General features: G+C 40.4%; 1 protein-coding gene across 6 annotated transcripts in view; it reads right to left on the minus strand.

The window, feature by feature from the left end:
* The window catches only part of ANO10 (anoctamin 10), a 272,066-nt gene that overhangs the window by 65,187 nt on the left and 182,390 nt on the right, over nucleotides 1–24,489 (minus strand). For 5 of the 6 annotated variants that reach the window (XM_013981531.2, XM_021071718.1, XM_021071717.1 and 2 more), the window contains exon 12: nucleotides 3,631–3,747. In XM_013981531.2, the coding sequence (XP_013836985.2) occupies nucleotides 3,631–3,747 (117 nt within the window). Of the gene's footprint in view, nucleotides 1–424; nucleotides 444–3,630; nucleotides 3,748–24,489 lie in introns of those variants that run through there. The other variant, XM_021071720.1, reaches the window with a different exon arrangement.

Below are 24,489 nucleotides of genomic sequence, written 5' to 3' on the forward strand. Positions count from 1 at the left end.
AATGTCTTCTTAAATTCCTTATCTGGAGCTTCTGCTGTGGTGCAATGGGATCAGTGGCACCTTGGGAGTGCTGGGATGCGGGTTCAATCCCCGGTCCTGCACAGCTGGTTAAGGATCTGGCATCGCCACAGCTGTGGCTTAGGTCGAGACTGCGGCTCAAATGTGATCCTTGGCCTGGGAGCTCCATGTGCCGAGGGGCAGTCAAAAATGAAAAATAAAAAAATTCTTTATCCATTCTTTCCACTGATTTCTGAGGCTGTTCTCTCTCCATGGCTCCATTTGGACTCGCTCCCTGGCTTCTGCGGGTGCTTGGCTCCCAAGAGGGCTTGGCTGCTGATTTGTGCCGGTACTCAGGATGTGGTGCCCTTGTGCTCCAGCCCATCCAGTGAGCAAATGCCACCTGGATAAGAGTCTTTTCTATTTTTAACTGGATCTTAAAATCACTGAGAGTCGAAGGCATCAATTTGAAAAGAAATAAAAGGGCATCACTAGGATGATATTTACTGTCTAGAATTCTTTGTAAAGGTCTCACCAATAGAAGTCTAATCATTTGAAAATGCCCTTTGCAAAGCAAACAATTTTATTTTCCCCAGTTCGCCTCTCACCTTCAAGTATATCTCATTTGCTTACATATTTAGGAACGCCGCAGTTCCCCACCTCACACGGAAAAAAGAACTGCTCTCAGTACCCTTCCTCTCCACTGTGGTCCCCACACTCACCACTGCCCCCTCCTGCTGCGAGCTGGATGCAGCCCCAGGACCATGGAGGGAGCACTTCCCTATGTCAGGCTCCACAGCCACCATGCTGGAGTCACTCGAAATGTTGGGTAAAAAAAAAAAAAAGTACATTTCTGGGCCTTCCCATAGACCTTGGGTCCAGGCTTTCATTTTATAAGACAAAAAAAAAAAAAAAATGGAGGCTCAAAGATGTTACTGGCTTATTCCTGGTGGCCCAAAACTTGCTCATTCTCGGCACCCACCTGACCATGCTTGGGGTCCATCTTTGCTGGGACCTGAGGGTGGAGGGGAGGGGGTGTGGAGCAATAAAAAGAGTTTTTAAAATGTAGGTATCTGGGCCCCACTTTAGATTTAGGGGATCAGAATCTTCATAGTGCAGGGCCTAGCCACTTGCATTTTTTGAAGGTTCTACATTCAAGATGCACAGCCCAATTTAAGAACTGTCCAGTGAGTTACATTTTTCAATCATGTTTTGTTCATAAAATGGGAACTGAGTTGAAAAGAAAGCAATTCAAACATATATTAAACATAATATAAGAATTACTCATGGGTAATCATTTCTGTTGACAAGCTTGTTGTCAATTTCTCATCACTTAACAGTGAAAGAGTCCAGGGACAGGCTAGGCATTAATGAGATGTATTCTTAAATCTGTTTTCTGTATCTCCATTTTCGATCGGGGTCCACCAACTGACATGGCAGATGCTCTCTCTGCCTTTGTAATACTGGAGTAGCCCAGTGAGGAGAGGCTCCACTTGTTTATAAAGCAGACAGTTAAATGTCAGAGTGAGGAAAAAAGAAAAAAATTCTATATCCTAGAGATGGCACTAGTTGAGCAAGTAAACAGAAGACAAGTCAGTGAACGTGAGTCTGTGAAAAGCACAAGGTGGGTGGCCTTCCATGTCTAGGACCTTTCAGACCTTTCAGGACCTCTCAGACCTTTCCGGACCTCTGCACAGTGAGGTTAAGCAGGAAACGTGATGAAAATCTTCGTCTCCGACTGGCAGCAGCATAAACTCAGGTGGCCCAGACAGCAGTGCCAATAATACAGGAAAACTCTGGGCCAGCAAGAGAGAAAAAAGCAGAGAACCTTCTGCCCAGCTTCTCCTCTGGCCCTTTTATCCTCAGACTAATTTAACAAAAACAAGCCGTGGCAGCAGGTGCAGGGAGGAATGCTTTTGCTGGTTTGCAGTCAAGTCTCTAGGAAACCTCAGGGCTCATCTCAGCCTCCTGCCCCCTTGCTGGATCTGAGATGCCAGAGCTGCTGGTGCATGAATTGAAGTCACTGTCAGGGCAAGCTAGGAACATCCTCTTTGACGGCATTTGATAAATGGGTTGAAACCTACTGGACATCTCTGTTCCTCCAGAATCTTATCAGCAAAATCAGTACAAAAATCACATTTTCTTACACAGGGATGTTAATCAGAGCATCGCATCTATGTTCTCAAGAGAAAACACCACAAAGAGACGTAAAGCACTTAGATTTTTTCTTCATTTCTCAATGAAGATGAGCTTAAACACAACTTGTTTCGGACTTTAGACTGTGCTTTACTGTTGGGTAGGGCGTATCTGAAGACATGGGAACCCAGGCGCGGAGATGACTGGGGAGGCTATTTAATCACATCCATAGTCAACGCTCATAACCTCAAAGGCAAATACGACAGCTCTAAAGCAGGACTTTTAGTTAAATGTATTTAGTGACGTGAGACATGTTAACCACATCCAATCTCAAGAAAGATTCTTTGCTTTTTTAGACAAATACATGACAGCATGAAATCCTGAGTGAGACGAAAACTTTACCCAACAAGATGCCAGATCTCACTTTGACTTGGACTTAAGGTATGTATTCGGCCAGCCAGGCAGTTGCCTGCCCCAATCTATAACACTGAACCAGAAATGTAATCAATGGGGAAATCTGATTCACCGAAACTCTTCCAAAGACAATGCTGTACAATTAAAATATTTGCTTACACAATCCTGAAATTTTTTGGATGCTACATGCCCATCCGCACAATTTTAAGTTGACATTTAAAATTTTCATCATAACTTCAATAGTTGCAAATATATATTTTCTGGAATACTGTGAATATTGACACAAATAATAAGGTCACTCTTAAAAAGATATCTACAAGGTGCTAACCACCACAGTGATGTGATATCTGCCGTCACCCATTTGAAAGATACATGAACATGCTCTTAAGAAATGGTAAAAATTCTATTTTCCCTTTTTTTCCTCTTTGAAAAATTTTCTTTCCACTTCTTCCAAAGACTCTTATCCTACTAAAACACTTTTTTTTTGGCTTTAAAGTTTTTATGAGTCACTTTCTTATACTTTGATGCCATAATTTTATTCGTAAAATCGAAACTTAAAAAAGCTTTAAAAATTGCCTGTGACTAGAAGTCTTACCATAATTATTTAAAATTTTCTCTGGACTGATTGATCATTACAATTACCATTGGTGCAAAAATGATTAAAACTATATAAACATAGTACACATTTTTATAAACAATTACTGAACATAAATTTCTATTTCAGGATTCTGGTTCCTCATCTCTCTTCCCTTAATGTTTCTGTAGAAGACTGAGAAACTTTGGGGAGTGGCCCCAGCATGATTCTTGGACCTCTGTCTTGCTCTTTTGCTGAATGCCAGCTCTAGTCTTCATGTAACATTGTTTGAATACGTTTGCTCTGCGTAGTTTAGTTTTTAAACCTATTTGTTTGCTCCTATTATTAGGAATTTTGTTTTGTTCTGCCATCCTAAACTGGCATCTTTTATATTTATTTTACCTGGTAACTTCAAGCCTGAAGGAAATGCTGAGAGTGAGTCCTCTGAACTGCACCTCATGGCATTTGCTAAAGAAATACATTTTTATTTTCAGGACAATTGTCATTACCTGCTGCTTGAGTGCCTCCAAAGATTCAAATTCCAGTCTGGCCAGTTTCATCTGGATATGCCGTGGCTTATCAGGGATGGCAAATGCAAGGATGAACTTCAGAGCCAGGAGTGCGTGCTGAGAACAAGACACACATTGATGGGACACGTTATACCATGTAGGCAATGAAACACGTCAGCACCTAAGCACTGAGATCCTTTTCACTAATCTTGGGTCATTCCTAATTACTGGTCTGTGACATATCACAGGTCAACCAGGTCCACGAGTGTTATTTAATCCACCCTGCTGTGGCCCATTCAATAATTACTGACTTAACATTGCTTTATCCTTTAAAAACTAGTTATTCCTTTAAAATTACATCATATGCTATTCTTGATGAAAAATAAAGTTTATTCTGAAGTCTTTCACAAAATGTTTTCTTTTACCCGTGTCTTAATTCCCAATGTATTTAGTGTGTAACATTCATAGGATCCCTCTATTCTTTGTGTAATAACAGCCTCCCTTGTGCTGTGCTTTAAGCTGTTACATGAAACATGCATGTGCCTTAAACAGCAGGAGCTGAGAATCCTCTGCATTCCCAGTAGTGTCTAGTGCAGTTTCCTTCATGACATGACAATCGATTAACACTGATGAATTGATTGACCTCATGCTGCAGACTCCATATATTGGTGGGGCAGAAAAGTGTACAGAAATGTAGTGTCTCCTTTATACTATGTAAAGTGTATCCCTTGCAACTGGGGAAATTTAGAACCTGGCTATTTTATTTCCCTTCTACACCTACACCAAAAACGGCTTCTCTGTAATATACTAATATGAGGCTTATGATTACGCTTCTTTCTCTGTAGAAACAAGCCAACAGGACTGCTTCCCCTGATAAGCCTGCTTCGCAGATGCATAGTCTGGACCCTTGATGTTTCTCTAATTCTCTCTTCATCTTGTGACCCAGCATTGACACCCACAGAAACCTGAACCATCATAGGAATAAAGTTGCCTCTGTGATGACAGCATGGATTACTAAAAATTAAAAGCAGCCAAATAAATTTTAAAGATGGGAAGTAATTAAAAGGCATTAAGAAAAGCAGTGAAGGAGATGGAACAGCCTCTAAGAAATATGACATTGAATTACTGATAGAATAGCTGAAGAAAAAAATAAGTGAATTCCTTATTGTGATATTTTCAAAAGGAGGAGGAAGGATAAATAACATGTGGCTCTCTCCTGGGAGAAGCAAGATATAATGAAGGAAACCAGCATCAAGTCAGAACAAGCTGTAATTCAATACAAAGACTTGAAAATCAGCAGAACCCCAGGGCAGGCCAGGCACTGCCTGATATTAACAGGAGGTCTGGACTGGACTTGGGATGAGCAGTCCTCATTGAAATGCGACTGCCATGACCAAGGAAGGCACTGGGAGACACTGATTAGGTGTCCATAGTGTAAAAATAAGAAGATAACACAGAGAACATTGCATGTTGTCAATCTGAACTCAGTGAACTGAATAAACAGGAACCTAGATATAATCTTCAAGAATAAATGAGTAATTCAGAAAGAGCTATACCATATCATTATTTCATTCCATTGGGGTAGTGAGATATAATTTTATATAACACTTAAATCTTTTCTGTAGAAATGTGAGACAAGAAATAGATGAATTAGTGCATGAAAAGAAGTCTCCTGTACTTCTCAGAAACTGTGTCCTCACACTGCCAGAGCCCTAGCATGACCCAGTCGCTGGCCCCTTTCCATCTGTCCTAAAAAAAACCTGTCCCCATTTTCTCCTCTTGGAGTCTCAGTGGGAATTACTGAGATAGACGACCCTGCCGAGGTCTTCCCTTGCATACAGGGGACCTGTAAGATGTGTCATCTATTCTTGTGGAACCAGGTCTGGCTACTGAGTGACTGGGAGAGGCTGCCACAGACCTCAGTGCTCATGGTTTCCGTATGAGATGTTCATAAAACTCTCTTGAGTGAAAAACAAAGTTGGTATTCATTAGACAATATTAGTTAAAACAGGAAGTCATTTTAACATGGTTAAAACACTTAAGCCACAAGCTTTTGTGAGTAGTTCTCATAGTTTATTTTCTTAAAGATACTCTATAATACATGCTTTTAAAAGCCCATACGAAGAGAAATCATTTTTTGAACTATATTTGCAAAAGAAGTTCCTAGCAGACCTACTTCAAGCTTTTTACTTCCCACTGAACAACTCCAAGGCCCTACTCCTTGAAGAGCCCCCGCAAACCACACAGCCAAGTGCTCTTCAGCTGGCTGTCAGCACCTCCAAAAGCCAGGGGAAAGGAGTGCTGTGTTCCTCTGCTACTCATGTGGCTAGTGTACTGGGCACAGGTAAGCGCTGAAGGACACTGCAGTGAGAGACAGTGCACTAGGTGAAGAGATGAGTAATGACAGGCCACTGCAATGCCACACCTGAGTGTTACTGCTGAGGTACCCACAAGGGACCAGGAGCTCGGACCACCAGGTACCCCAATTTTCAGCAGGTCAGAAAGGGTTTCCTGAAGGAAGGAAGTCTGAGCAGAGACGTGATGGATGAGAAGGACTCAGCTAGGCAAGGAAAGGGAGCCAAAGTGTTTGCAGAGAGAGGACAAATGTACAAAGGGATGGGGATGCCGATGAGAGAGGGGCTGCAGAGGCCACCAGGAGCCCAGTGACAGAGGAGCCAGTGACCGGGCTGAGGAGTGAGAAGGTATGCACACAGGAGTGACTCGAATGGATCCCCTTACTTGTGGCAGGGGGAGTGGACAAGTGTGGAAGTGCAGGCAAGTCAACAGGGGGAGCTGAGCGTGTAGAGGAGCAATGGGAATGAGGGTCCAGGGGTGAGTGGAGGACTCCTTAGCAGACAGGCCACCATGACTCGCACACTGAAATGATAAGCTCAAGTGTGAGCTGGAGGGGAGAGGAGTCTATGGGGCTATACATTTTCAGATGTCTACAGAGTGTCTAGGTGGACATGTGCAGCATGCAGTGAGGTAGAGGGGTCTCGAGTTCACAGGAGGGCTGGAGGCAGGGATTTTGGATTCACTGATGCATGTGTATAAGTAGCAAATAAAGCCACAGGGGTAGACAAGGTTTGCAAGGCTATGCAGTGAAAAGGTGAGGCAAGACAATGGCAGAGGATGGAAAGGTGTGTGACGAGCCCAGGGAGGGCCTGGAAAGCAGTTTGAAAAGAAGCAGGTGGGGACTGAGAGAAATCTAAGATGTTCCAGAGGTATAGAAGCAAAGGGGAGGGAAAGAAAGGAGCCAGTCAAGGTGGGCGTTGGAAGGTCAAGTACATGAAGCCTGAGGAGAAATATTTGAGTTTAACCCCCCGGAGGACTCTGGAGGGAGTGGCTTCAGTGGCTGCAGAAGCAGGACTCCCACTGGCTGAGGGGACTGGCAGGCAAGGCAGGGGGAGGGCAGGGCTGAAAACAGGGTTCAGAGAGTCTGCCTGCATCAGAGACAGGAAGGACCAGGCGGTACCTGCAGGGAGGCCTGGGCCAGCCAGGCGTTTGTTCTTTAAAAGCCTAAGTCCTGAACATGTTGAAATGCTCTGGGAGAGAACTGAAAGCTCAAAGGTGAAGATTCTGGAAGATGTTCCAAGGCACAGAGCCAGGCAGCCAAGCCAGGCAAGGGCTCAGCCACAAACAGGTGGTCTGACACGCTTCCTGTCAAGGAGGGAGGGGCTGACCACGAGGGACAAAAGCATCTAAGGGCCTTCAAGATAAGAATTTGAAAAGATACGTATTGCTTAGAAAATGCGATTCAGTACTTCAGGTGAGGCAGGACAGGCAAGAATTACACACAGCGCTCTCACTGTGCTTTCACACAGTTAACTGCAAACCATCAGTGGGTCAGTGGGTATCCTTTCCTCAAAAGAAATCATCATAATCCTCAGCAGGAAAAAGAGTGCCTCAAGGAACAAAATAAAAATGCCAACTTCATTTACTAGGTTGGAAGAAAACACATCAACATTTTTGCAATGAAATTTTGTTTGAATGGCAGCACTTTGGGCAACCTCTTTCTCTTTAGTCTTTAACAGACTGGCATTACTTTTGTATGGGAAAAAGCACTTAAGTGAAAAAGAACACAGGGTTCCACTCCCCACTTAACAAATGAACTACATGTGCCCTGCCAGGCTCCTAGCCCATCTGGTCACCACTGCCCACATGCCCAGCCAACAGACCCGATCCAGACAATCTGCAGCTCAGAGAGTGTGGCTTTTAATTGTGAGTCCAGGAAGCTGGGGAAAGCCCTCACTTTGTATTCATACATCCTACAAATACAAAGAGCAATGATGCAAGGCCAGGCTGCTTAGATGGTGCCCTTCGTCCACCTTGCCTCTCAAAATCTTCTGTCACACCGATTTTTCCCTCCACTTCGCTAAATTCTCAGAAGTTTCACCAATATCATGTTTAAAAACTGAAAAACACCGATTTTTCCCTCCACTTCGCTAAATTCTCAGAAGTTTCACCAATATCATGTTTAAAAATTGAAAATACCCCCCAGAGCATTAAGGAGCATCACCATTCACAGACACTGATTAATTAATTAATAAGCTAGTGCTGGCAAATGCTCTCTCTCTGTACTTTCTCACTCCAAATAGTCTTGAGTACTTGGGAGTAGGAGGGAGAAGATACCACAGCAGCTTCAACAGCAGGGTATGAGCTGCAAGGAAGAAGGGTACCAACGGAGAGGAACCAACCCTGAACAATCAGGAAAAGATAAATTAGACCCCCTCCCTTTCTTCTTACTGGGTTCTTGTACCCAGGATCTAAAATTCAAGTTGAGCATCTTGATGGATTAAGTAAGCTTCTGTACTCCAGCCTAGAAACCTAAATCACATTTATAGCACTGTGTTTCAAAAGATCAATTTTTAAAATTTTGTTTATATTTTCCATACAGAAAATCTGTCTCAAGGCTGGGAACTACTTTATGCTAACTGAACTGAGAAAAAAATTGTAAAAAAGCATTTTAGCTATTTTTACTTGTTTTCATAAATAAAAGAAAACCTAAGATAAAATACAAATCTGCTCAGATTTGGAAAAAAAAAAAAAACACATTTGAAATGAATAATTGGGTTGGCTTTTGAAAAGAGAAGACATTCTATGGCCCATGATTATGTTTCTTCACCAATAATTTTCTCTTAAAGTGAAACTCACAAAATTTATCCTGAACAAAGTAAATGAGAACAGAAACAATAAGAGGTAGGGTGGGGAGATGGGCAGAATTTTGAAACTAATAAATACAAAGAAGCTGGCTATCCATAGCAATATGCTTCAAGTAATGATTATAGGGTGCCTCAGTTGAGAAAGGGGAAAGGAGAGAGCCAGAGAAAATTAGCACTCAGGAGCTACATGTTTTCTGGTGCCAGTGGTAAAGCACTGCTTACTCTGCCATCACTGTGTCACTTACCTGTGGCTACTGCAGGGCTGTCAGAGTCTTGGGAGTTCCCTGCCAGGTGCACACAGAGTAAGTGGAACCACTTTATTTTATAAAAACTAGAGAATTCATGATATGATTGACAGCAGCAGCTGTGTTTGTAGCAGTGTGTCCCCAACCCTGTCTCTTTTGAAATAGAAAATGCAAATTCGAGTTGAATTCCTGGAATTCTGAAAAGCTAATTTGATTTCTACAGTGTATGTCTGCCATGTTACCTTTTTCCATTCAGAGCCCACTGAATAAAAGAAAGCCCTCCAAAAATGCATCCTCTGCTGATTGTCAGACAAATTAAATGCCAAGTAGCAATTAATAAAAAATGATTAAGTGAGATGAGATTGAAAAAAATTATGGAACTAGGCTTTTAAGGAAAAAGATCCCTCAGGAATTTTCATTTTAAGATAGTGGATCAAGCAGGCACATCTACTTCTTCTACTTCCCCAGGGCCCCCTGAAATAACAGAAATATATAGTCTAAAAAGAACAAGACTGGAAAACATGAGAATTTGCCAGAACTTCTGAATATAGGACTTATGGAGTGGAAAGTGCTGCTCAAGTCTCCCAAGACAAAGACAGGTCCTCCCAAAGGAGACTCAGAAGGAGGCCAATGTCAGACTCAACCCCACAAAAGGAAAGCATTCAGACCAGGAGTCAGTATCAAAGTAAATGCATTAAAGAACTGCCTTCAGAAAAGGTGGGGCCATATGAAGCCCTTTCTCATGCCATGTTGTAACAGACTGACCATAGTTCTGCTCTTGCACCAAAGCCAAAGAGCTGTTTTTTAAAGAAAGCATGTGATCTTCTGGGAGAGCTCCTTGTGTGGGGTCACTAGACCCAAAAGAGGAGCCAAGCCCAAGGTTGTGCTAGACTCCTACTAAAGACCTGAAGGCCAGAGTGCTGTCAGAAAAATGGTGGGAAAGGAAGCTCAAATCTTGTCCCCCTACAGAGATACTGACTTAACAGCAAAATACAGTCCAAAAAGCCTTTGTGACAACATCAGAAAACAACTAAGAAGCTACAGTACTCTAGGCAAGCATAAAGCCAAGAACAGTTGCACTAAACTATGTAAGAAAAGCTATTGGATTTCACCTATGATAACCTTTTCTCCAAATTGGCACAGCTCAGCACAACTGGGATAAAACATCCAACTTGTGGCTTTTCCTTCAAGAGGTACTGAAGAGTGGAACATATATCCAATGTCCCAGCTTTTTGAAGGACTTCCCTAGGAACTGGTTGCTGTCACATTACTCAGAGCACTAGAGAGGATCCTGTATACTTTGGATGACTGGGTGGGTTGTGGGGAGGGCAATGAGGACAAAGGTGGGGTTGGAAGGTTACTGAAATACTAAAGAATGTACAGTACTGAAGCTAGACACCAGAGGAAGAAAGGATAACAAATTCCTGGGGGGAAAAAAAAGAAAAAAAAAAAAAAGCAGACCTTCCTCATTGGCAAACTACATGCATAAACCCAGAAAAGACACATCCCCAGAAAAGGTTTGAGACATTCAAAGAATCTCTAGCAGGGTTGACTGATGGAGGACTTTGCCTGTACAAAAATAGTCTGTAAAGACTGGGAGAGGTTGCTGTTTTTGCAAAAGCCCAAATCTCAACCAAACAAACAAACAAAAACAAAAAAACATGGAACATGAACAAACGGGAAATATGGCACAATAAAGAAAAATGATAAATCTCGAAAAACTGACTCTAAAGAAACAGAAATCTATGAATTACATGACAAAGAATGCAAAAAACAATCATTTTAAAGAAGCTCAATGAACTACAAAAGAACACAGACAACTAACTGAAGTTGGGAAAATGATGCCTGAACAAAATGAAAACATCAACAAAGAGACAGAAGTTATTTAAAAAGAATCAAACCAATTCTGGAGCTAAAGAATGCAATAACTGAATTGAGAACTTCATGAGATAGGTTCAATATCAAACTTGTTCAAGCAGAAGAAAGAATCAATGAACTCTAAGACAGGTCATTTGAAATTTTAACACAGAAGAGCAAAAATTTTAAAAAAAGAATCAAGAACGATGAAGATAGCTTAAGATACTTAATGGATGCCAGCAAGCAGCATTAATGGGAATTTCAGAAAGAGAAGACAGAGGCAGAGAGCTGATTTGAGGAAAAAAATGGTTGAAAACTTCCCAAATGTGAGCAAAGAAATGGACATCCAAATTGAATAAACCCAAAAAACTCCAACTATGATGAATTCAAAGAAGCGCACACTGAGCTACACTGTAACAGAAGTGTCAAAGGACAAGAGAGAATCTTGAATGTGGCAGGACATATGTCACATTATATAAAAAGGAGATTCCTAAAGGTTATCAGAGGAGTTCTTAGCAGAAAAATACATAGGCCAGAAAGAAATAAGATGATATATTTAAAGGACTGAAAGTAAAAACCTGGCAACCAAGAATACTATATCCAGAAAAACTATTCTTCAAAAGTGAAAGAGAAAAAAAGACTTTTCCAGATTAAGAAGGGATTTCATCACCACCACATATCTGCCTTATAAGAAATGCTAAAGGGAGTCCATCAAATTGAAATGAAAGGATTCTAGACAGCAACACAAAAGCATATAAAAATATAAAGCTCTCTGGTAAAGGGAAATATAGAGACAAATAAAGTATACAGTAATAGTGTTGTGTACATCACTTTTGATTCTTGGATAGAATCTAAAGGATAAATGCATACAAATAACTATAACTATAAAATTACATAATTCATAACATCAATAACATAAATTGGAGGGGATATATAAAAGAACAGACATTCTGTACATGACTGAAGTTTTCATCAGCTTAAAATAGGTTATTATAAACATAAGATATTTTATGTACTCTCCATGATAACTACAAAGAAATAACTGTAGAAAATACATAAAAGATAAATGAGAAAGGATTTAAAGCAAGTCACTACAAAAAAAAAAATCAGTAAAACACAAAGGAAGACATCAGGAGAGGAAGAGAAAGACAAAGTAACTATAAGATATACAGAAAACAATGAATAAAATTGCAATAATAATTTTGTTACTATCAGTAATTATTTTAAATATATATAGATTATATTCCCTGATCAAAAGATATAGAGAGGATGAGTGTATTAGGAAAACAAGATCAAACTACATGCTATCCATAAGAGATTCACTTTAGATGTAAGAACATAATAGAATAAAAGCAAAAGGACAGAAAAGGATATTCCATATAAATAGTAACCAAAAAAAGAGCAGAAGTGGTTATACTTATATCAATCAAAATAGACTTTAAGAGGAGTTCCCACTGTGGTGCAACAGGTTAAAAGATCTGACATTGTCACTCTGGTGGCATGGGTTCAATCCCTAGTCTGATGCAGTGGGTTAAGGAGCCCACCACTGCCACAGTAGCAGTGTAGGTCACAGTTGTGGCTCAGATCTGATCCCTGGCACAGGAACTTCTATGTCATGGGTGTTCCCCCCCCCAAATAGACTTTAAGTAAAACACTGAGATAAGAGACAAAGAAGGACATTATACAATCATAAAGGGTTGATTCACCAGGAAGATATAATAATTATATATTAAGAATATCACAGTACCCATATATGTGAAGCAAAAATGGGCAGAATTGAAGGAAAAAGTAGATGATAATGCAGTAATAGTATGAGAGTTAAATATCCCCTCTCAATAATGGATAGAGCAACTAGACAGATGCTCAATAAAGAAATAGAGAAGTTGAACAAGACTATAGACCAACTGGACCTAACAAACATACACAAAACACTCCATCCAATCTTTGAAAGCACACATGGAACATTCTCTAGGATAGATCATCTGTTAGACCACAAAATAAATCTTAATAAATTTAAGAAGACTAAAATCATATCAATTATCTTTTTAGACAACAATAACATAAAACAAGAAATCAAGAGCAAAAGGAAAACTGAAAAATTAAAAAGTAAGTGAAAATTAAACAAAACACTTTTGAACAACAAATGGGCCAAAGAAGAAATCACAAGGAAAATTAGAAAATATTTTGAGATAAAGGAAAATGAAAACACAATATACCAGCACTTATGGAACTCAGCAAAAGCAGAACAAAGAGGGAGATTTATAATCTTAAATGCCTTCATTAAAAAAAGAAGTATCTCAAATCAATAACCCAACCTTATTATCTCAAGGAACTACAAAAAGAGCAATTAAACTCAAAGTTATCAGAATAAAGGAAATAATAATGACTAGAACAGAAATAAATGAATTAGAAAATAAAAAGCAATAGAAAAAAATCAATAAAACCAAGAATTAGGTTTTTGAAAAGAGGAAAAAAATAAACAAATAACCCTTAACTTGAGTAACAAAGACAAAAAGGCTCAAATAACAAAGATCAGAAATGGAGACATTATAACTGTGCCAGAAATAAAAAGGACTATAAGCGACTACTATGAAGAATTATAAGCCAACAAATTGGATAGCCTAGAAAAACTGGATAAACTCCTAAAAATATACAACCTACAAAGACTGAATCGTGAAGAAATAAAAAGTCTTAACAGAAACATAACTAGTAAGGAGATTTAATTAGTAATTAAAAAGACCTCCCAGCAAAGACAAGCCCAGAACCAGATGGTTTCACTTGAGAGTTCTATCAAGTATATAAAGGGAAATTAATACCAATCCTTCTTAAACTCTCCCCCCAAAAATGAAGAGAAAGGAACACTGCCAAAGCCGTTCTCTGAAGTCCACATTACTTAAATATCAAAATCAGACCAACTTACTACAAGAAAACTAAAGACCAATATCCTTGATGAATACTAATGCAAAATCCTCAACAAGATGTAAGCAAACTGAGTTCAGCAGCACACTAAAAGGATTATACACCATGACCAAGTAGTTTTAATTTCTTGAAAGCAAAGATGGTATAACATATGCAAAGGAATCAATGTAATTTACCACATTAACAGAATGAAGGGAAAAAATATCATTTCAATTGGTGTAGAAAAAATATTTGACAAAATTCAATACCCTTCCATGATAAACACAATCAACAAGAAGAAAATAAGGAAAATAATTCAATATAATAAAGGCCATATATAAAGGCCCATAGCTAACATCATATTCAACGGTGAAAAGTTGAAAGGTTTTCCTCTAAGATTGTGAACAAGGCAAGGATGACCTCTCCTACTACTTCTATTCAAGGTATTACTGGAAATGCTAGCCAAAGCAATTAAAGAGCTGCTGTGGAAAACAGAATGGAAGTTAAAAGTAGAATTACCATATGATCTAGCAATCCCACTTCTGGGTATATATCCTACCCCAAAAAAGAAAAGAGGATCTTGAAGAGATATTTGTATACTCATATTTATTGCAGCATTACTCAAAATAGTCAACTAAAAGCAATTTAAATGTCCATCAGTGCCTGAATGGATAAAGAAAATGTATTATATACATATGGGAGAATATTATTCAGTCATTTAAGAAGAAGGTAGAGTTTCAGTTTTGCAAGATGAAAAAGCTCTAGAGATCTGTTGTACAATGATGTGTATATTGTTAACACTATTGTACTGTACAGTTAACAATGGTTAAGATGGCAAACTGTATGCTATGTTCTTTTTCCACGATTAAAAGACTCACAGGCCAAAAATTCCAGGGGGAAAAAAAAAAAGCCAAACAAGGAGGGGTACTGTTGTCCAGGATGGCAGACAGTCAACTTCTTCAGACTCAGAGTGTGGCCAGTCAAATCTCTGGCTGGCCAGTGTGTTCCCAACTCCTGTACCTTCTGGGGAATCTCCTCCTCTAGAACCTCCCACTGTAGGAGAGGCGTTCTGTTCTAGAGAACAGACCTGCATGAGACCACGTCAGCAGAGGGGAGCCATGGTAGCTCCTGTTCTCACCAACCCGACCAACATAGAGTGTCACATGGTTGAGGAGATATTGGGGGGAGCACATAAGAACTCAAAGTTTATGGCCCATATGTGCTATCTGAAAAAACTACTCAAGGAATTACTCCAGGAAAATGAAAATGGAATTTAAGAGGATGACATGGAAAATAAGAAACAGTAGTATCTGATCATGACTCATAAGAGGCTAAAAGGAAGCAAAAGATGATCCTTTGGATTCCAATGCTTAGAAGGTTCTCTTTTCAGAAACAAAGTGTTAGTCCTAGGGTTTTACTTCCTTCTCTTCAGGTTCAATAACACTAATTGGTTAAACACTACATAATATTCATAATATTATAATGTTCACTCTTCTGCTTTTATAATCAACTGGGATTATAATTATAATTATAATCAATCCCATTATAATTTTCAGTATGAAAATAATAAAGGAGCTAGCAAACATGGGGAGATGGCAAGGGCAGTGGAAACCAAAGGAAGACTCACTATGTTAACAGCCTCATCTTTAAGAAGAGGACACAACATTACCTAAAACTGACAAATCAAGAGACACGTGTTTTAAAATTTTTTGAAAGCTATAAGGCAATCTCTACAATAATTTACAAAGTAATATTATAATAAAAATTGAGAGGACAAAGTGGGAGATCAGATAAGTGGGATAAGTAATTCTTTCATGGCAACAGGTATCATTTAAGTTGATAGATCAAGAAAAGGAATACTTTACTTAAAGTTATAATGATGACTATGGGGGGAAACCCAAACCAGGAAGTGTTAGCAGCAATTGCTTCTGGGTAGTGAGAATAAGAACGGCGCAGGGGCTATTCTACAACATCCAAATATGGAAACAGTCTAAATGTCCACCAACAGGTGAATGGATAATGAAGATGTGGTACATATATACAATGGAATATTACTTAGCCACAAAAAAGAATGAAACAATGCCATTGGCAGCAACATGGATGGGCCTAGAGATGATCTTACCAAGAGAAGTAAGTCAGAGAAAGACAAATATTATATGAAATCACTTATATGTGGAATCTAAAAAATGATACAACTGAACTTATTTACAAAACATAAACCGATTAACCAACATAGAAACAAACTTATGGTTACCAAAGGGGAAGAGGGAGAGGGATAAATTAGGAGCTTGGAATTAGCAGATAAAAACTACTATATATAAAATAGGGAAACAACAAGGTCCTATCATATAGCACAGGGAATTCTATTCAATATCTTGTAATAAATTAAAGTGGAAAAGAATCTGAAAAGTATAAATACAAATAATCACTTTGCTGGACATCTGAAACTAACACAACACTGTGAATCAACTATACTTTAATAAAAAAAAAGAACGGTGCAGAGGAGACTTGTGCTTTTCACTTTATTATATTATTTGGACCTTGTGATATTGTCCTCCCATCCCCATATGCATGCATTACTTCTCTAAAGAAAACAAAACAATAGATTGTCTTAGTCCAGAGCAGGGTCAGCAAACTTCTCAGAGGCCCAAACAGTAAATATTTTAAGCGTTATTGCTGTGTCTCTGTCCTGACTATGGAACTCTGCCATTCCCTGTAGCGTGAAAGGGCAGCTGTGTGCTAACATCACTTCATTAACTTCATCAAAAGCAGCAGGAGGCTTTTGTCCTTTGGCTGGGGTGTGCTATCCTTTGGTACAGAGTGTGTACAAAGACTAGAAACTCAAATTATTAACCAATTAATTCATACAAATATTTGTTCAAAAAATGAGAAAGCTGGAGTTATTGTCGTGGTTCAGCAGAAACGAATCTGACTAGTATCCATGAGGATGCCAGTTGGATCCCTGGCCTTGCTGAGTGGGTTAAGGATCCGGCGTTGCTATGAACTGTGGTATAGGTCGCAGATGTGGCTTGGATCCAGTGCTGCTGTGGCTGTTGCTCAGGCCAGTAGCTCGACCCCTAGCCTGGAACCTACATACGACTCAGGTGCAGCCCTTAAAAAAAAAAAAAAAAAAAAAAAAAAAAGACAAAACCTCACAAAGTTTGCCTCAGTCTTAATTACACAATGAATGGGAATCTTCTCTGAAGGCTTCTCACAGCATCTTCTGGCCGTAACTCTGGTGAGTCACTGCTGGGTCCTGAGGGATACAGCTGAGGCAGGGCAGTGCCTGGGAGACCAGCACATCGTGCTCCTGACCAGGGTCTGCACCTGGCACACAGAGGATGCACACACAGGGATGATAGGGAGCCATCATCATCACAAAGAGCCTGGTCCTCTGGCCTGTGCACACGGGCTCTTTCCCAAGATCAGTCAAGCAAATGAGGAGTTGGACTTAAAAGTTTCATGGAAAGCTGAAATCTAAAAGAGGTATAAGGAGTTCTCTTGTGGCACAGCGGGTTAAGGATCTGGCATTGTTACTGCTGAGGCTCAGGTTGCTACCGTGGCATAGGTTAGATCTTTGGCCTGGGAATTTCCACATGCTGTGGGTGCTGCCAAAAAAAAAAAAAAAAAAAGAAAGAAAAGAAAAAAGGAAAAAGAAATGTATAGAGGAAAAAGCAATAGGAAAATAAATGTTATGAGAACCATCGAAACAATGAGAGAGATAAGAATACCTGATTACTACAAAAGCATGAAAAGTGTTTTCTTCCTCTTCCTCTCACCAATTAATGACACAGTGATTTGAAAAAAAAAATGCCAATCAGACTACATGAATAGCAGAAAATCATTTAAAAGGTTAAAGAATTAAGTTGAATGCCACATAGCCCTTTCCTTTTAAAATACAATCTCCATTGTAGGGGAGTTGCTAACAGAAGAGGCTCCTCACAGTTTGTGGACACTGAGTGATGAGGTTGTCATTTGTCACTGGTGTGAGAAAGCTGGCTTTCAAGGCTTTGGCAATGCCTGTGTCATCAGAGAACACATCTCATCCAGTGTTAAAGCTTGATGCCCTTACAATGATGAACTTTAAAGACACTCCCAGGTTCTCTCGGCTCTAAAATCTGTGCATTCCCCACTTGGCAGCAAGCTTGTAAAGCTTGCTACCCACCAGAAAGCTTGTAAAGCTTGTTCTCCTCCTGATCAGAAGCACATTTCACGCACAAAGCTGTTTCTAAGCCAGATTTGATGATTGTGAAAGGAAGTGCAATCTGTAGAGAGAGTTATGTTTTATTTGGAGTATGTTTTGTTTTTTCAACAATTATTTTGATCACTTGACAAGCAAAAAAATCAAGCAACATTTAATAAGTATGTGCCCAGAAATGTTCTCTAAGGCCTGTGAAGCAAAATGATATCCTGAGATTGCAGTTTCATTTCACTATATACTTACTTCATTTACTTTAATTGGACCCTCAAGTGAGACTTTAAATCACACTGGAGAAACACACATTTGTAACCTTTAAATCATGAGCCATGGTGACAAGCCAAGGTGCACTCCAGGGACCATAAGGGTGGTGGCTCTGCCACAGTGCAAGGACACAAAATCAGGCGGCTGGAATCACCTGCCTAATGCTTGGATTGCCAGCAACAGAGCTTATCCAGGAGTCCCGACACTTCAGCTGATCCCACCAGGCAAGGAGAGTGGGGCTTAGGAGACTGAGGCCGTCAGGATGTCTGACATGGCCAGGAAGAGCATTCTTTTCTACTGCTTAGGTATTATAATACACAGTATTAACAGCAGACATACTATATAGCCTTAAAATTAAGACCAGTAGAATAAGAAGAAGCTTTCCTTATTTTCAAGGCATATCACAGCACAAATTTAAAGTTTACAACATCAAGATTGCTCTGAATTATGGTCCCTAGGTCCATTCTCATAGAAAGAGGGACTTCTCAAGAGGTGAATCTCAAGAGGAGCAGCACTCAGAACGTGAGGGAGTTGTAGGGACTGCTGGAACACGCCATCCACATGCCCCAGCAGGACTGAAGGACTGATTCCCCCAGCCGCTCTCAGCTGAAGAGACCCGCCTTGTGGGTGGCCACCCCCTGCCCCTGAAGCAGCCCACACTCAATGGGCTAGTTCATGAGGAGCGAAGTCCAAAAGCCTGGCCACCTTGTCCTAACTTGGGACAACTCTGCGGGGCCAGCCTGAGGAATCAGCTGAGGTCTTTGATGAGACTGCAGTGCCACCCAGCTTCTTCCCCTGCTCATTCCTGCTTCTTTCTCTTTTTGGGTCTTGATTCTCAAGAGCTTCCCCTAATGAATGTCCTGCATACTAGTATCTGTCTCAGAGCTGGCTTACTGAGCAAACTGGTAGCAATGAGTCCAGGAGGCTCTATCCTTATTCCAGGGAACTGGAATTGCAAAATCACAAAAAGGTTTTGGAACTCCCATATGTGCAGCCAGAGCAAGTGAAAGAAAGAAAGCTTTCTGCTGTTGGTGGTTTTCTCTCCCAACTGTATAAGGCAGTTTGGCCACTGGGTAAACTTCTAAGATTTGGTATGAAATTATTTTTCCTACTCTGAAAGTAAAATCTACCCTCAAACGCTAAAGATTTGTTACTAATGAAATGGGCTGCAGGGCAATTCTAAAACAGGTTTCCCTATCACTCTCTAGGCTTGAAAATGTATTCACCTTTAAAAAAAAAAACAGCTTTATTGACATATCATTCTCCCAGTTAAAGCACACAATTCAAAGGTTTTTAGTACATACACATAGAAGTGTGCAAAGACCACCACAATCAATTTTAGAACATTCTCCTTACACCTCCAAAAAGATGGTGTTCTACCTTAGCCATCATCGCTTAACAACCCTCCATCTCCCTGAGCTCTCAGCAGTCGTCTACTTTCTGATTTGCCTACTCTGGACATTTTATATAAATGGAATCTTAAAATATGTGGTCTTTTGTGATTGGTTTTTCACTTAGCATAACGCTTTCAAGTTTCATCAACACTGTATAGCATATATTAGTGGTTCATTTCTTTTCACTGTCTAATAATACTCAATTGTATAGATTAATCACATTTTACTTATCCATTTGTCAGTTGATGGACATCTGGGTTGTTTCCATTTGGGGGCTATTCTAAAAAATACTGCTGTGAACATTTATGTGCAAATGTTTGTGTGGACATGTTTTCATTTCTATTGGGCATGTACACAGGAGTGGAATTGCCACACTGAAAAAGAGTGGCAGGGGAAAAGCAGGTGATATGGGGTTCTGGAAGGCAAATCAAAGGCGTTTTTAGGAGAGAGGAGGCAAGTCAGATGACTGTGTGTTAGCAGCCCGCTGGGCACTAGGGACCTTGAGAAGTGGCATTTTGGTGTAGTGATGGTTCAGGAGAAAATGAAAAAGAATTGGACACAATGATCATGGATAACTTTTTTAGAAGAGTTTTCTTTAAAGAAAAATGGAGAAAAAATTGGAGGGATGCGAGGTCAAGATGGGAGAAATAATGGCAGGTTTGTGCACTGGTGGGAATGATCCCATAGAGAAGGAATGAGATAGTGTAGGCGAGAGAGGGGGACTGCTGGGCACATGCTGGAGAGATGTGAGAATGGGGTCCACTGTGGAGGTGTCCGCAGTGGGGCACAGATAGTTTCCCTGCGGTTTGACCAGGAGAGGTGGTCAAACACATGGACACAGGTACAACTAATACAGGTGATGCGAGTTTTCCTCTGATGGTTCTAATTTCTCAGCAGAGTGAGAAGCAAGGTCATCAGCAGAGAGTGCTAAGGGGAAGGAGGTATTAGAGGATTGAGAAAAATAACGGGCCAAGAAAACACGCATGACAGCCAGACAGCATGGAGGGCCACTGAGGTCAGTGATTGGGAATTTAAACTGAGGCCAGTCACATGGCTAATACGGCAGTGCCAAGGTCAAAGGTATGCCCGGAGGTGAGGGGCTGAGGTCAGCGGGCAGACAGGTCAGTGGAGGAGAAGATTAAACAAGTTGGCTGCTATGGTAGTGAGGGACAGGCAGGGATGTGAATTAGAGAGAGGGTCTGCAGCCAGGCATTTAAATGCTCAAGGAATGGGGGGTGGGGAGGGGGAGACAGGATGCACACGGGAAATCAGCTGGTGGGCAGGAAAAGAGGGCCATCTCCCTGGGCATCCTCTGTCCCACTGTCCCTCTTAGGACCAGCTGAATGTAACTTATCGGACTGGCTGCTTATTCTTTCCCCCTTTTACCATCTGAGAGCCGCTCCTAGAACTGCTTGGGTGCTGCCTGTTTGAGCTTCTCCTTGGAGTCTCCCAAGTAAGCTGTGCACAGAAAATGTCCAAACATAACAATCAAACACCGGTTGCAAACTTTTTGTTTTCTTCGTTTTTTGGGCACCAGACCCTGACTCTAGGTCTTAGGGCACAAAGATGAAAAAGATATATACAAAATGAATTATGATAACCTGTGGTTCACAAGGCAGCATTTATTCTGCAGAGCAATGTGCCCCAGCACAGTGATTGTAGAACAAGGTCCAAGTGCAATAGGAACAAAGAATGGTGTTAACTCTAATTTCTGTTGCATGGAGATGAAAAGCAAAGAGAATATTCACATTTAAAAAACGTACTTAAGTACCTGCTACATGATGAAAATAATTAATTTCTTTAAATAGCATTCTATGTGCTACTTTTGCCCACTCCTCAGATAACTCCTCAGATAACTCAGGTTCCTCCCTGGGAACCATGCGCCCAGCAAGGAGCGACAGTCACCAACACCTGCAGAGCCATTAGGAGAAAAGGAAATGGCTACTACAGAAATAGAATCTTCAGACAGTGCAGTTTATAATTAATGGGAATCTTAACCTCGCTTTTGAATGTCATCTTTTATACAAAATGTGTGTATTTTAAGGCTCCAAAAGTTCTCTATCACACTGGCAGCACTAATTTTCACCTTCGAGATGCTAAACATCTGCTAAACCTGGGCATTCTCTCCACCTGTGCTTCAGTGTAAGCTTGTGTACACCTCCACAAGGGAGCAGATGCTGGGCTGTGCAGTCTTAGGTAGCGATGACTTTCAAGGCCAAGAGATGGAGGCAGATGTCCACCACTAGGAGAATGGGTAAGTAAATTCTGGTATATTCAAAAGATGGAAATTTATGCAGCAGTGTAATGCAATGAGTCAGATTTACATATGGCAACATGGATAGCTATCATAAACATAACACTGAGCACAAAATAATTAGGCAGCAATGCCGAGCCCAGATTCATCCACATAAATTAAAACACACACACACAAACAACAAAATTTAAATAAATGAGTGGTGGGGAAGGACATACACTATATACTGGCATGGCTGCCTATGCTGGGAAAGCAAAATATGCCTGTGCATCAGAGTAGGATCAACCCGATTGTGTGTGTGTGTGAGGTGGTGGTAGTCATAGGGAAAGGAATGGCAGTGCTCTTATGAAGGAAATGCAGTTAGTAAGTATGGATTTTTCATATTTGAAGCTTTCCAGTATTTCCAGCACTCGTAATCTTGCTCCAGAGACATCTATAATGCAATGTGACAAGGCACTCGACAGCCTATCACCATTCTATAAAGTTGCCAGGTTTTGATACAATCATTATCTCAGTGTATGGATGGTATCTAATAGGAATTAGAAAGCTAAATCAGCTAATGCTGGATCTAATGGAGAGTAAAGCTTGGAAATAAATTCAGAGAAAAAAGTACACTAAAAGACTTCTATAGAATTGAGTCTGACACCATGATGCATAACTTAGCACACTAAATACCACACAGCAGACACTGCTAACCTCACATATCTGAGCTCACCATGACAGGTAGAGCTGACTGCAAAATGTGCTCATGTTTCACTTTAAAATAACTGTATGCTTCCTACAGGCTCCTAGTTCACAACATGCTTTTTCTTCTCCATCTCCAAACTACAAATAATATCCTAAAATAAAACCAAACCACAAGGAGGACATCAGTACAGGTGGAAATCAAATGAACTCATGTATTCTGAGATGCTGCCACCTGCAACACCCAGTGCTTCAGAGAGAGCTGTACAATGGCAGATCTGGGGCCTGAGAGGCTTACGTCTGATCAGCCAAGACTCCAGGCCCCCCCTTTCCTGTTCTGATGGGAGTTCTCGTGTGATCTTGGAACAATCACTCAAGTTTCTCTGCCTCCCTTTCACTGAGTGACACTGAGTTTCTGGCAACAAAGACAGTGGATGAATGACTGTTGGAAGAAGGGTCAAGAACTCTATTTTGTCTCCAGCTTATTACCTATAAAAGGGGAGATTACAACAAATCCCCACTGGGCTACATATGACCTGTTACTTGTAAAAGAGAAATATGAAAACCCCAGAGACCTGTTACAAATGCTGATCTTGAAGTCCTTGTCAAGAGACCCCTTACAATGGACACTATTGTTCAACAAGATTGTAGAACAGGCAAATCTCCTTAAAAGGGCTGAGACAGACATGCTTTAGAAAAAGCTGTTCTAAGGAGAAGTCTAACAAAGATTCCACTCAACCTGTTTTCCCATTATCGGAAGGATGTTCTTAGCACAAGACAATGCAGCCCTCAAAAGTTTTCGAATTTAAACTGAGGTTATTTGGTTTGCTCCAGAAAATTCCTTCACATCCTCTTCTTACACACTATAACAATATTCTGAAACTACTTCTACAAAGAAAATATTTCTACATAAACTCTCCCATGAATTATGAATTCCTATTAACAAATGAAGAAGCAGTATATAGGAAATCCACAGTATTAAATCTCTCACCAGTTTTAAACCCATTTCTTGAACGCCATGAGCTTCTGAATGCATGTTTCTGCAAGGGTGAGACAAAGTCTCTGAGCCCCCTGAGTTGCGTGGAGTGAGCGAGAATGGAAGAACCTGAGGGTAGAATGGCAGCACCACTCAGTGCAAAGTGGGTAAACCCCCCTGCAGGCCATTCGGAGGCTGGCTGACTATGTCACTGTCTACCTAGTGTGGCACTTCTCTTCTTTTTTCCATGACTCACTTTCTGCCCAACCACTCTCCACCTCCTCCTGCCATGTCGTTTCATCTTTTGTTCTATTCTGTAGGCAGAATCTGGTCTAAGAAATTCATACAATTTGGAGTTCCTGTCATGGCGCAATGGAAACAAATCCGACTAAGAACCATGAGGTTGCGGGTTCAATCCCTGGCCTCGCTCAGTGGGTTAAGGATCGGCATTGCCATGAGCTGTGGTGTACGTTGCAGACAAGGCTCAGATCCTTCATTGCTGTGGCTGTGGCATAGACCAACAGCTGTAGCTCTGATTCGACCCCTGGCCTGGGAACCTCCACAGGCTGGAGGGTGCAGCCCTTAAAAAAAAAAAAAAAAAAAAAAAAAAAAAGAGATTCATACAATTCATAAAATAGAATTAAGAGAAGCTAGACAAAGAACAAACTAGACCAAATTAAGCAGAATGAAGAAAATAGTAACAGAAATTGCAGAAATCAGTAGAATAGAAAACAAATAATAGTGAAAAAACCAATGAAAACAAAAGTCAGTTCTTTGAAAGACCGATGAAGTTGATAAACCTCTAGCTAAACTGATTAAGAATAAAAAAAGAAGATACAAATTACAACATAAGAAAAAAATAGAAAATCTGAATAGCCTCTTGCATCTGTTAAAGACAATGAATTCATAGTTTAAGAACGTCTCAGG

This window comes from Sus scrofa, chromosome 13 (assembly GCF_000003025.6).
Source record: "Sus scrofa isolate TJ Tabasco breed Duroc chromosome 13, Sscrofa11.1, whole genome shotgun sequence".
In the NCBI taxonomy this organism is placed as follows: domain Eukaryota; kingdom Metazoa; phylum Chordata; class Mammalia; order Artiodactyla; family Suidae; genus Sus; species Sus scrofa.